At 34.4% G+C, this 12,914-nt stretch overlaps 2 protein-coding genes across 10 annotated transcripts; one reads left to right on the plus strand and one right to left on the minus strand.

The window, feature by feature from the left end:
* Positions 1–940: 940 nt before the first annotated feature.
* LOC120075455 (protein NDL1) lies at positions 941–4,880 on the plus strand. 2 transcript variants are annotated; one of them, XM_039028863.1, is made up of 11 exons: positions 941–1,218; positions 1,804–1,903; positions 2,492–2,589; positions 2,912–3,000; positions 3,174–3,234; positions 3,357–3,443; positions 3,518–3,595; positions 3,780–3,836; positions 3,933–3,988; positions 4,125–4,260; positions 4,367–4,880. In XM_039028863.1, the coding sequence occupies exons 1-11, from the start codon at positions 1,159–1,161 to the stop codon at positions 4,586–4,588; spliced, it is 1,044 nt and encodes a 347-aa protein (XP_038884791.1). In that variant the 5' UTR covers positions 941–1,158; the 3' UTR covers positions 4,589–4,880. The 2 variants fall into 2 exon arrangements, with proteins under 2 accessions (XP_038884791.1, XP_038884792.1); XM_039028864.1 differs by having other exon boundaries at positions 1,195–1,218; positions 1,804–1,907.
* Positions 4,881–5,012: 132 nt separating this feature from the next.
* On the minus strand, positions 5,013–10,393 carry LOC120075453 (homeobox protein ATH1). Of its 8 annotated transcripts, XM_039028855.1 has the most exons (9): positions 9,949–10,392; positions 9,745–9,841; positions 8,371–8,566; positions 7,582–7,674; positions 7,029–7,143; positions 5,961–6,958; positions 5,526–5,881; positions 5,382–5,442; positions 5,013–5,298 (listed from the first exon to the last, which is right to left on the minus strand). In XM_039028855.1, the coding sequence occupies exons 5-9, from the start codon at positions 7,051–7,053 to the stop codon at positions 5,167–5,169; spliced, it is 1,572 nt and encodes a 523-aa protein (XP_038884783.1). In that variant the 5' UTR covers positions 7,054–7,143; positions 7,582–7,674; positions 8,371–8,566; positions 9,745–9,841; positions 9,949–10,392; the 3' UTR covers positions 5,013–5,166. The 8 variants fall into 8 exon arrangements, with proteins under 8 accessions (XP_038884783.1, XP_038884790.1, XP_038884788.1 ...); XM_039028862.1 differs by lacking the exon at positions 7,582–7,674 and having other exon boundaries at positions 5,961–6,868; positions 9,949–10,393; XM_039028860.1 differs by having other exon boundaries at positions 5,961–6,868; positions 7,582–8,566; positions 9,949–10,393.
* Between the last annotated feature and the right edge of the window lie 2,521 nt (positions 10,394–12,914).

Consider the following 12,914-nt stretch of genomic DNA (forward strand, 5'->3'; position numbering starts at 1 on the left):
TTTAAAATTAAGTCCATGAACACTACTTCCAACTCCAAATTTCTTTATTTGTTATCTACTTTTCATCAATAATTTAAAAAAAAAAGTCAAATTTTGAGAATAACTTTTAAAAAGTTAATTTTGTTTTTAAAATTTAGCTAAAAATTCAACAATTGTATTTAAGAAAAATGTAAATCATAATAAATTTGAATGAAGTGGGTTTAATTTTTAAAAATAAAAAAAATCAAAGGATTATCCTAAGGAATTTTAATAAAAACAAAATCATTTATTATTCGATAAAATGATTAAATCTATTTGCCCAAGAAAAGAAGGTATTTAATAACTAACTGTACTAAAAGAAAAAAAAACCTCAACTTTAATGGCGCAACAATACTATTAAAAGCTCAACTGTATTTCTGCACAATATTTAACTAAAAAAAAGTTTTATTTAAAACAAATTAACAGACACAGAAACTAATTTAAAAACACAATTAGATCCTGTAAAATGATTTTCATGAAATCCACCCTAATTTTAGGCAATGCAATAAACAACGAAATTACACTACCATATTATAAAGGGAATTTCTTTTTTTTAAAAAAATTCTTCCCAAATTTGTGACAGATTATATAATATGATATTAATGATTACGTTACTTTAAATAAACGCAGAGACAAAGTATGGGGCCCACAATAAAATACACATCCTTATTTTATTTTTATCCCTTCCTAGTCAAAGCTTAACTACTTACTATTTCCCTCTTTATTACTAATTAAAAAATCAACGTGAAGAGACGGAAATCACCCTCGTTCGTGTGGCAGGAGAGCGGGTCGCCATCAAAGGAAAATGTGGGTATTTAAGTAATTTCAGTTGAACTGTCGGCTTCCTAACCATGGTTCAACCAACCATGGTATCGGGTTAGAGTTTGTTCGTTACAGGGCGCTCGTGAGGTTTCTGTCAATGTGCGATGAAGGGGAACGCGGCGTCGGTGACTCGTCTCGACTCGGACGATTCGATGCGACGAGTTGAAAAATTTTCCCAAAATAATGTAGAGGAGGAATTGTTGAGGAGATTTGGTGATATATAAAAGGAAGAAGAAGCATTCTGTGTATTGAGTAGCGAAGAAGGGAAGAAGGAATTAGGGGAAGAGAGAAAGGAGAGACAAATAGGGATAGAGGGAAATGGGGGATTCGAGCGATTCGGTTTCGGTGGATATGGAGTCGATCTCTTCTGGTGGAAAGGTACCTGCATTTCCGGTCTCTTGTAAATTCATATGATTAGATGTGTTTGAACACTGTTCTTTGTTTGCTTGCTGAGAAAATGTTGGAAAATTTGGATAGAATTGAAACATGGGGTTCGTGATGTTTTATTTGGACGAATTCGTGGTATCAATTATCGTTTTAGACGAAGTTAATTAACGTTTCTGTCCCGGGTTACTGGCTGCATTCGTCCCTTTTCTTTTAGGGTGTGCATTGTTGATTTTAGTTAGGTTTTGGAAGGATTTTTGTTTGCATTTCATGGAGTTCCTTTCTTTGTTTTCAAAATTCAACGGTCTACGTCTACCAAAATTGGATGGATGTTGGGTTTTTACTAGTTTAGACATACATTTTGAATTTGCGTTGACAAAGTTTTTTTATGGGAAGCAAAGATATTATGTTTGCGTCTTCAACTATGAATGTTTATATATTTAAGCTTTTGTAATTCTCTTTTAATAGTAGTTCATATATGTTTCTCTACTGCTTGCCGCCTTTTTTAGGTGCTTCAATTCTCTACTTCAGATGATTACCTATCGAAATTAATGTTTGTCCAATCAATTTTTTTGGCAGGAGTATTTTGTGAAAACCTGTTATGGTGTTGTTTCTGTCACTGTGGTTGGAGACCAGGACAAACCAGCTCTAATCACTTATCCTGATTTAGCTCTAAATCGTGAGTATGTAGAATGTGTCATGTAAATTGTTATTCATAACTTGATTTTGAGAGCAGAAGTAGATCTTTCAATAAATTAGATACACTTTGGAGTTTTAAGGTTGATAAGAATAGAGTTTTTGCATCTTTTCCTTATTTCAGAATAAGTATATACATTTTTTTTTTCGTTACTTGTGTTACATGGTCTTGTTTTTGTTTTAAATTTTACATGCTTAATTTTTTGGAATCGAGAATATGGGTCACCTCTATTATCTACCGTCCTTTTGCTGGTAACATCCGACATTTTGGTTTATTTCTCTAAAAACAATTGTTTTGTTTTCACCTACATAATTGTTTTCTCTCTTTCAATAGTAGCTTTTGAAGTCCATTTATTTTCGTTAGACAAGCTCATTTTTTGAAAATAGAAAAAAAAAAAGTTATTAAATGAGGACATAGCTATACGAAATCTAGAGGTTCATAAATCATAATATGGGATTAAAAAGAAATGAAATGATCTATGACTTATAACTTTGAACTTTTAGTATCTATCTTTAGTTTGTTCTGGTAATTTACCAATGTTTAAATGTGTTATGTTTCATTATTTATCAGATATGTTCTGCTTCCAAGGATTAATGTTTTGTCCAGAAGCTTGTTCGTTATTGCTTCACAACTTTTGCATATATCATATCAGCCCTCCTGGACATGAGGTTTGTATAATTGGCAGGGTCTGATCTCTCTACTAATGTCATTATTTATTTGTTCATTATTATTACTATTTTCCACTGTGTGTGTATATATATATATTGAAAAGTAATTACTTTGTACGTGTGAATTACTTTTTAATCTATGCTATGTAGAAGATAACCTATTATATAATTTTTTTTTTATTTTTTTATTATGTTTTTTTTAAAAAAAAATTATTTCTTGTGTTGCTTCAATGAAACTGAACTTTCCAACAAGTAGAGTACGCTGTTTTTTTTACTTTCACATGAATTCTTCTCATAATGGGACCTTGTTCAAGAGTTGCAGTTAGGAGCTGCTGCAATTTGCCCTGATGATCCTGTACTTTCTGCAGATGACTTAGCAGATCAAATTGCTGAAGTTCTTAACTATTTTGGGTAATTTGATATTCCCTTTGGGTATCTTCAATTTAGTATATAACTTAGACTTAAATTACTTTAGAATTCCGCTCGCCTGATGCTAGGAAGTTTTATTTGTTTTCACACGAGTTCTATTCAAAATGAAATGCACAAATCCGATGACTTACTCTTCTTCTATCCCTTTCTCCCAGACTTAGTGCCGTGATGTGTATGGGTGTTACTGCTGGGGCATACATCCTCACTCTCTTTGCCGTAAGTTCTCTCTTTGTTCACCATGCTCGTGATTGCTTTATTTTTAAATTCTTTTTTCTGTCTTGTCTTTCAATTCCTCTTGGAAACTTCTCTCATATATTGATTTCACTTGTTGGTGACAGATGAAGCACAGGCATCGTGTTCATGGTTTGATATTGATTTCTCCCATATGCACAGCGCCCTGTTGGACAGAATGGTTGTATAATAAGGTCTTCTTTCTGAACTATTACGATCATCTTCTGGTTTACTGGAATCATCTTATAACAGACTTTTCTATATGCAGGTGATGTCAAATTTTCTTTATTTCTATGGCATGTGTGGGGTAGTGAAGGAGTTGTTGCTAAAGCGGTATTTCAGTAAGGTAGGTCTAAATAGCTTGCGGTTAGACAGCAGAATTTACATCGTGATGTTGGTTTTTTCTTAACTCAGTTTTTGGATTTGTTAAATCCTATACAACTCAGGATACTTAAATCCAGGCTTTTAAAACACTAGTTTAGGTGACACATTGATTGCAAACTTTTATTCTTTTGGTTGTTTGGTTGTAGGAAGCTCGTGGTTGTTCTCAAGTACCAGAGTCCGATTTAGTTCAAGCATGCAGAAGAGTGAGTACTCCAGCATTTTTCTCGTTTTCTTTCAGCAACTTTAAACTGCCAGTTATTTTTTTGATCTGACATCATGCACATGTTCTATTTCAACAGTCGCTTGATGAGAGGCAAAGTTTAAACGTATGGAGGTTTCTTGAAGCGATGAATGGGTAATGTATCGAACTCCAATCTTTGATACGTTAAAGAATTTGTGCTTGTCAATTGTTGGGGTTGATTTTCATCAAGTTATACTTTTGATGTATGGGGTTTTAAGGTCCTCCTGAACTTTGTTTTTCTTCAATGCAGGAGACCTGACATATCAGAAGGGTTGCGAAAACTAAAGTGCCGTTCGTTGATATTTGTTGGGGACAGGTCCCCATTCCACTCAGAGGCTCACCACATGGCTGTTAAACTAGATAGAAGATACAGTGCCCTAGTGGAAGTATGTTGAACTTTCTGTTTTCTTTTTTGGAGATTAAATATACACGAAAATCTTAAACCGAGCTTTATACCACAATGAATTAAAAGGGGCTATTCTCACTACTCAGGTTCAATCATGTGGGTCAATGGTGACGGAGGAGCAGCCTGATGCAATGTTGATACCTATGGAGTATTTTCTCATGGGATATGGTATGTATAGGCCATCTCATTTTAGCGTCAGCCCAAGAAGCCCTTTGAGCCCTTCTTGCATAGCTCCTGAGCTTCTATCGCCAGAAAGCATGGGCTTGAAGTTGAAACCAATAAAAACAAGAATCTCCTTGCAAGTCTAGACGATGGACGATGAAAGGAGGCAGAAGAACAGAAAATAAAGATCACTTTTTGTATTTATGTGTACGTGAGGACAGTTTTTTGGTTTTTCTCTGGCAATCCATCAGTTCATGAGTAAGAGGTGTGGGCTTGGGGTGTAGATAAAGAAGGAAACAGGATAATTGGTAATGAAAACTTTTAGGCAGAAATCAGAATTTGTCATTCTTTCATTTGTAATCAAAAGAGTTAGTTGAGGAGGGCCATTCTCTGTAAATCCAAGAATTATTTATTTCCAATAAATAAATAATGTTTTTAGATTGAAAGTTCGCCTCTTGACCCTGTTCTTTTTACCTTTTCCTTTCAGAATGAAGTTTGTGATGATGCTTTCTTGCTAGTAATGTTTCCTTTCCTTAAATAATTGCAAGGAAGGCGAAGCTAAAGACATTCTTCAGGTTTAATTGTTTCAATTCGATTACCAAAAAGAATATGTAGTTGGAATTCGGTCCAATACACTTTTCTAATCTATTCAAGTCCCCCATACAATGCTCAATCCCGCTTATCACATTCACAGTTCAAGCTACCATCTTCTTGCTGCTATTGCTTATCTGGGTCGATGAATTCTTTCGATTCCTTCCTCGTTTTGACTGGATTTTCTTCTGCTCATTTCAGCATACATTTCTTCAATCATCGGTTTCCACAACCGGACACGAGCATTGATGAACCAATTAGACACCTGTCCAAAGTCCAGAATAGCAGAACTCAGTAAAAGTGACAAGAACTCATGAAAGTTGAAGGAAATCTTGTAGCAGCAAGAACCTGATTTCTAGTTAATCCACTTTTTACTGCAAGTAAATGCTTCTCTGTGTCCTTGGGATACCTGAAAATCCCCAAAGAAAAACATTCCTTCAACTTAATTTACATATCTTCAAAAAGTAAACCAGATTTGTCACAAAATCTTACGGATGGAGAAAGTTTTGAAACATCCATGCCCTTAGAACGGAGACAGATTTCTCAGGCAAGCCTCTCTGTGGCCTCCATAATTGATTATCTTTCCTTTTCAATTGCTGTAGAGCCCACTGCTTCTGGATGAATGTTGCCTCAAAGGATTTTTCCTTCTCCTTGGTGCACATTGTGTTAGAATGCATACCCATAGCAAAAATACAATTGGTAATTTTCTCCCTCAGATTTTTATACACTGAAGTGATTGTCTGGAGAGTATAGTGAGTATGCAAGCAAGGGTCCAAATCAGTGGCGGCATGAAACGCAGATGTAACGGTATGAATTTCGTCTAGGCATTGAGTGTACCTCTCATCAATCTGAAACATTATTAAGTTGTTCAGTATAAGAACGGTACAAAGACCAAAATCAGAGAGACATTATATTTAATTAACCTACCAATTGTAGTAGAGTCAACAGATGGGATTTCTTGGCATCAACCGATGGTTTTTGACATTCAGGCTCCATTTGAGAATTGTATCTAACAGTTACATCAGAACCATATTCAATTGTAGCATCATCCAGGGATGGCACAAACCCCACAGTAGTAGTTGAATGACAAGCTTGCTCCGAACTTTCCAGTGGATATCTTGCAATTTGGGAGAGTACGTCCTGAATGACAGAAAGATATCTTGATCCTGCTATTGCACGAGAAAGGTGAACAGGACTACCACATCCATAACTAAGAGGGAGGTCCCTGGAGCTGCCTGAATTCAGGTTCGAGGCTAATTCCGTGCTGTTCAAACAAGGCTGATTAGAATCAGAAAAGGTCAACTGTGGATACTGGTCCAGGAAATTGGTTCCTCCACTGAGGACAGGTTCGGATGTGGCAAGGCTTAGAGAAAGCTCATTCCATAACTTGGAGTTCATAGTGTTAGATGGCATCCAGCCATTCTGATGCAGGTGTTCCATTGACGAGATGGTCTGGAAATCTGATCTTTCTGGATTCTCCCTAGAAAGTTGCTGAATACAATGAAACCTATCACTTTCCCACTTGTTATTTGCATTACAAAGAGACTCATCACCTTCACATATCAGAGAACTTGCAAATGAAGAATTAGAAGCATTAGAGGAACTGTGTAAGATGCACGTTCTAAAGGTTTCTAATTGCTGAAACTGAGGGTCTGGAAATGCTGAATCTTTTGCATTTTCACGAATATCATTTACTGGAGCAAGAAAGGTGGATTGAAAGAGAGAAGTAACAGGAATTTCTCCTGCCAACTGATTTTGAAACTCGACATTACCAGATGGACTCAAACAAGCATCCCCCAAATCGATTCGTTGCAGGGCAGTAGACATTGGAGAACCTAAAAATCCCAATTGATCAACTATGTGATTATCAGCACTAGTAGCAGAGCGTCCAGATTCCCGCAGAGTCAAAAGGATAGGAAATCCGGCTGCAATATGGCTCTGATCACTAACTGAGCATATCAACTGAGTTTTGAAAGCCAAGAGGAAGAATCTCACCTACAACAGAATTTGGGCTTGCCATATCCAATCCACCAGAGCATTCATCAAGTCACTCTCCAACAATCCAAGCAACAGCACAAGTTAACATACTCGAACTACTATATCGTTTTGGCTGCAATTCGAAGTTATTTTCAACATTGATTGTTATGTACCAAACAAAGAATAAACTTTCTTTCCCAGTTCAAGGGAAAAAGAAAAATCATGCAGCTCAATCCAGACATCCAAATTCACATTAGATGAGAGACTGTCTAAAATATATGAAGATTCTTCAATGTTGGAAAGGGAAATTAGCAGTTGTCCCATGTCCAGACGCAATTGCCACAATAAGGAAAAAATTAGAACAGATAAGGACAAACCAAAAATTTATATTGATAAGTCATACTCTGAAGCTTTACAATTTATTTTGACACACAATGCAGACGAGGGAACAATCACAACAGCATACAAGACACAAGGAAATAGTGGTCCACATCAAAACTCACTCTGTAAACCACAAGGCAGAACATAAAGATTGGACACTGATTAGCACAAAATGACAAAAGAAACCAACCTTCCATTTGATAAATATTTATCATCCTAAAATAGGATGAGAAACTTAGAGTGAAAGCCCCACAACAAATCTTCTGAAAGGAACACCGTGGTCCTGAATTAGGCAAATAAATGGATGTGATGGCTTAGTGAAGAACTTCAAACTTGCAACGTATAAAACGCAAAAAAAGTTGTTATACTGTTCACATGCTTTATGGTTCTTCACTCACAGGAGATCAAAGACAACCTAACAAAGCAAAAGGAGAAGATTCAAAGAACTTGGTTTCTTGTTTCTCCAGAAAAGGGTAACATTGTGAAAATTCAGATAAAGTGGACGAGAAGCTTTGCTTTTATAGAAAAAAAAACAAGCGGAAAAGAAGCAATAATGACTGGTGCTGTATTCCCACTTTTCCGGCTTCTGCCAAATCACAACATAAAGCTGATGGTAAAAGAAAAGTGATACAAAATTTTGCATGAAAAAAGGAGAATGGAATAGCTTCAAGTGCCCAAACCCCGAGAAGCTTAAGTTTGGAGCATTGAACACCAGGGAGGTGTATAATCTCAATCTCCGGTCTCAAACTTTAAAGCTAAAATAGGTACAGCTCTGGAAAATGAATGACATCCATCTCAGAGAACCATTAAAAGGAAGAAAGAGAGAGTCAAGAGGCAAAAAAGAGGACTCTGCATGAAGGTGAAGATGGAGGAAATGAACCCACTAAATAAAGATAGAAGGAAGTAACAGTCACATAAGAGAAAACCGGGGGGTGGAGAGAGAGAGAAAGCATTGCTCTTGGGTGCAGAAACCACTTACTCTTTGTTGCAGGCTTTAAAGGGCCCATGCCCTTCCTCTCTGTGCCATCTCCTTTGTCCTGCTCATAACCTCTTATTATCTGATCCACTGCAATCATCATAATCAAAATATCTGGATTCTCTCTGTTGAAACTCCTGTTCCTGCCAGGTCTTCTCAGCACCATTTTTCAGACGAAGTCACTTTCTTTTTAGCCATCCTGAACAAGAAAAACCAAAGTGATGAGAAGCAAGAGTAAATACAGTAACAAAGTATCACACTTTCTCTTCGGAATCAAACAACTAAGAACTTATGGCAATCAAATGTGAAAAGAGAGAGAAAGTTTACTGTTTCAGCAGTGTACTTTTGAACAGATATAGTCTCAGAGAAAAGGGAGAGAAAAGAGTCTGATAAAAGATGATGCAAGCAAACCAAAACTGACGAGAAAATCTTGTGGGATATCTTTGACGAATTTAATGGCTCGCAATAAACCAACACCCATCTGTTAGTTTTGGTCGTATGTACTTCTTGAATTATCAGGGTAACCTTCCTTAATGTTCATATTCTAACCATAATGGTTATTGATTAAGTAGCAAGATAATGATGAAACAATGCAATTAGATAGTCTTCATTTCTCGTATCAGGATTCCATTTTCCATTACCATGCCTTCTTGTTAAATCTAGAGCTCTGCCATTGGATCTGATGTGATACAACCCCACTTTTTCCCCCATTTTATAAATCTTTTCTCTGATTTTTCTTTAGATTTCTGACCAAGTGGCTATAATGGGATCTGGGTGATGACCAGAAATAACTAGAGGAAATAATGTGTACCTACAACCTCAATGCTGGCGCAACTCTTCCATCTAGCTGTTATTAGAGAGAATGCCTTCTGGTTTCTGCCTTTTTCTCTGCACTGCAGGCTTGGTAAGTGAAACCATTAAAAGGGTTTAATTTCTAACCATCTCAATTGTCTCTCTGAAGTCTTAATCCAATCTCTGTCCTGTCAATGTCAACTAACATTTCAGGTTCAGGAAGTTCCAAGCCAGACCTCTCTCTCTCTCTCTCTCTTATAAAGTGGCTTTAATAATTACCCAAGTAAGAAAGAAAGAGAAGGTTCTTTCTTAATGAAATAAGAGTTTATTGGACAAAATATGCTTCAAAGAGTACGGTTCTTGAAAGGATTAAGAGAAAATATATTTTCACAGAAAAAACAGTACATTCATTAAACTCAAGTGTAATTATCTTTAAGCTTCCACGTTGGATGATTGAAGAAAGAAACTCAAAGCTCGAGATTGATTTCCAAGAACAAATTCTTTGACAGCACAATGACAAAAAAGAAAACTAAAAAACTAAAAAAAAAATTGACAGTAAAAAGATAAAACATATGGATTTCTTACCATTACCACATGGTTGAGTGTGAACATTTGGGGACGTGGGGTCTGTTCCTCGCTTGGTTACCTGCAAACCCAAACAGAGAAATGCTGCCAATCCACACTGCAAGACAAAATAGTTCAAATTCAATGTCTCTTGGCTCTTTTTTCCTGACCCATTTTTTGCTTTAGCATACCGTACTACTACTAAAAGAGATCACTGATTACTACCTTTTTCTTCTCTACTTGGGTTTGCTTTTTGTGTATTTCATAACCCAGAAATTGGAATCGATTCGAAGAAACAAACAATTATGACGAAGAAAAAGGGGTTTCAAGGGTTTTGGGTTGGTCAAAACACCCCAACACCACCCCCCAATTCTCTCTCTTTAAGTAGAAAATTTCGACCCATGATTAAAGAAAACAAAATTGAGCCAAAAATCGAATCCATTTGGTGAAATTGAAGAAGGGCAGAAAGGGTTATGAGAGGTTCACAGAGGGATTCAGAGAGAGGTCCCATGGTGGGTCGCCAATATCCGGACCTCCCCATGACTCAGAGTCAGTGTGTGCTCAGTTGAAAAGACGCAGAGACAAATCATACAAAGCAATATGGGGGTTCTCTCTTTTCTTCTTGGGCTTCTCATTTTCTTCTCATCTTTAGGTTTTTTTTTATTCAAAATGATAACTAGACCATGTATAATTCGTAATAAAAACAAAATATAATTGAATTATCAATCATATGTCTAAATGATAAATATAATCGAATTATTTTTAATTACATTCATTTTGAATGGGTCATATTTGCTGTTTCCATTTGACCCTAATAATAAAAGTAAATATGACAGATTTATAATTTTATATTATAATGATCATCGTGATAATAACGATAAACATAGTGAATCCCATGTAATTTTCAAACACAATCAAATTGAAAATTAAATTTCACGTTTTGATTAAAATTTGGAGTTGAGCCCCCAATTATGAAACACAAGTAAACAACCATAAATGTAATCCGATGAGACACACTTTTCAAACTATCACATATGAATTACATTGTCCTTGGTTAAAATAACATCTTGGTATCTTTAAATAAATCTAAAAAATCAGAAGCATAAAGTACAATGATAAAATTTAGATGATTGTAAATATATTGGCTAAAATGAATCAAGGTTAGAAGTCACATTTTGTTCAATATATTTTTCTAAAAATAATTGTTTACTCATAAATTTTATCTAATAACCTTAATCATTGTATGTTAAATTTTGTAACAATTTAGTATTTGAATAGTAGTATGTGACAGTTTAATTTCTATGCTTTAAATTTTGTTATGATTTAATGAAATTTCGTAAATGGGTAGATTGATAAACTAATTAGGAACTTATTGTTCTTATACAATAAAAAAATTAATATTTAATTTTGAAACTTTATATACAATAAAATTTAAATTATTATAAATTTGAGACTACATAAATAGAATTCAAAATATACGAATTAAATTATTACTTTTAACAATGTAAAACTAGTTTTAAATATTGTTATTATAATTATTTTGAAGCATAAATTAATGCCTTTGCAAGGTCTCTTTAGCAATAAAGTGAGAGAATGGATGTCCCCTAATAATTAGCATTTTTGCGTGCAAAGTGCTATGATAGGTTTTAAACGACTCTTTTCGTTTTGTCCCAACCAACTTTTTACTATCCTAAATATTAACTCTCTCTCTATATACATATATACCTGTCTCTTATACACATCTAGATGTGTATAAGAGACAGACCATGAAAAGTACCTTAAAAATTATGCAAGTCCACAAACTCATAATTATTTTAATATTCAAGGACTAATGCTACATTTCCAATTTAAAATTTTATTTGACATGAAATTAAAAGTTGGACCAAGTTTATGGTCTATTTGATAAAATTCTCGTTTCTTGTTTTTGTTTCAGTTTCTCATTTTTTTAAAAACTATCTTGTTTGATACCTATTTTCATTTCTTGTTCTCAAAATTTGAGAAACGTTTATGAAAATTGAGCTAAATTTTTCAATATAAATATTTATATATTATTTTAAATTTAAAATTATTATTTTTAGTATATTCAAAACTGGTTAGAATCTTACGTTATATAAATTTTCTTTACTAAGACATTCATTTAGGTTCATTTTAATATTTTACAATCGTGATATTTACATAATAATATAATTAAATTAAATTTGAGTCAACATCATTTAAGATAAATAAATTAAGTGAGAAGTAATATTTCAAATCAGATTTTAGCAACAAATGAATGATAGAAACAAGTGTATTATAGTTATTAATTTTACATTAGGACTTATGTGTATTTGATTATGTAAAATTTTTATAATTATTTTTTATATTTTAACGCATGCTTTATTTTTTTATTTACATAATTAAATTATATTTAACCTATATGTTGGGAATGTTCTAAAACTCACAGTTCGTAAATTTGTGTTAAACATTCTATTTATCAATAAAATATTATTGAGTATTTTATTCAATAAAGTTGATATTGCATTTTATTATGAAAATCCAATAAACAAATCTATTGCTATAGTATGAATACTTTAACTTTATGTAGTGACATAAATAGGATTGTCATAGTATATAGCCTAAATGGTCTGTGAGTATATGGATGAAATTGGATATCTCATCCTAGTAACACTATTGGATGCGACCCATTTTGTATGTTGATACAAATGATGTGATCCACATATCATTCATGCAGAGACATGTGAGTGAAAGCATCCTATGCAAGTGAGTTTGCATAAGACCGAACCTCGAAATAGTCACTTTTTCTTTATAACGACCGTTTACTGTTAAAACTGATTATTCATGCCAAAAAAACTTAGGATAACTCTATCTTAATCCTAAGCTAACTATGAACTCCTGTTTATTCGGGATTATCCTTTGATCTGCATAGGTGAGAGTAGTCCAACAACACTGTTCAATAAGCCTCCCATTATGGGGATAAGATCGGATAAATAGCTGAGGACATAGCCTTGCAAGATGGTATTTACTACTACCCGTCTAAGGGTTATAAGATAGGTTTTTCTCTTAAGTGTTGATTCTTGGTATTGAACAACGGGGCCCCGCCCTCTCTTGGTAGAGAGGGACATGAATCAAAAGTGGAATTGTGAATTAGTTGTTCAATAGAGAGTCAGTGGGAGCTAAAGGAACAAGATGCA

This window comes from Benincasa hispida, chromosome 4, assembly GCF_009727055.1.
Source record: "Benincasa hispida cultivar B227 chromosome 4, ASM972705v1, whole genome shotgun sequence".
Classification (NCBI taxonomy): Eukaryota; Viridiplantae; Streptophyta; class Magnoliopsida; order Cucurbitales; family Cucurbitaceae; genus Benincasa; species Benincasa hispida.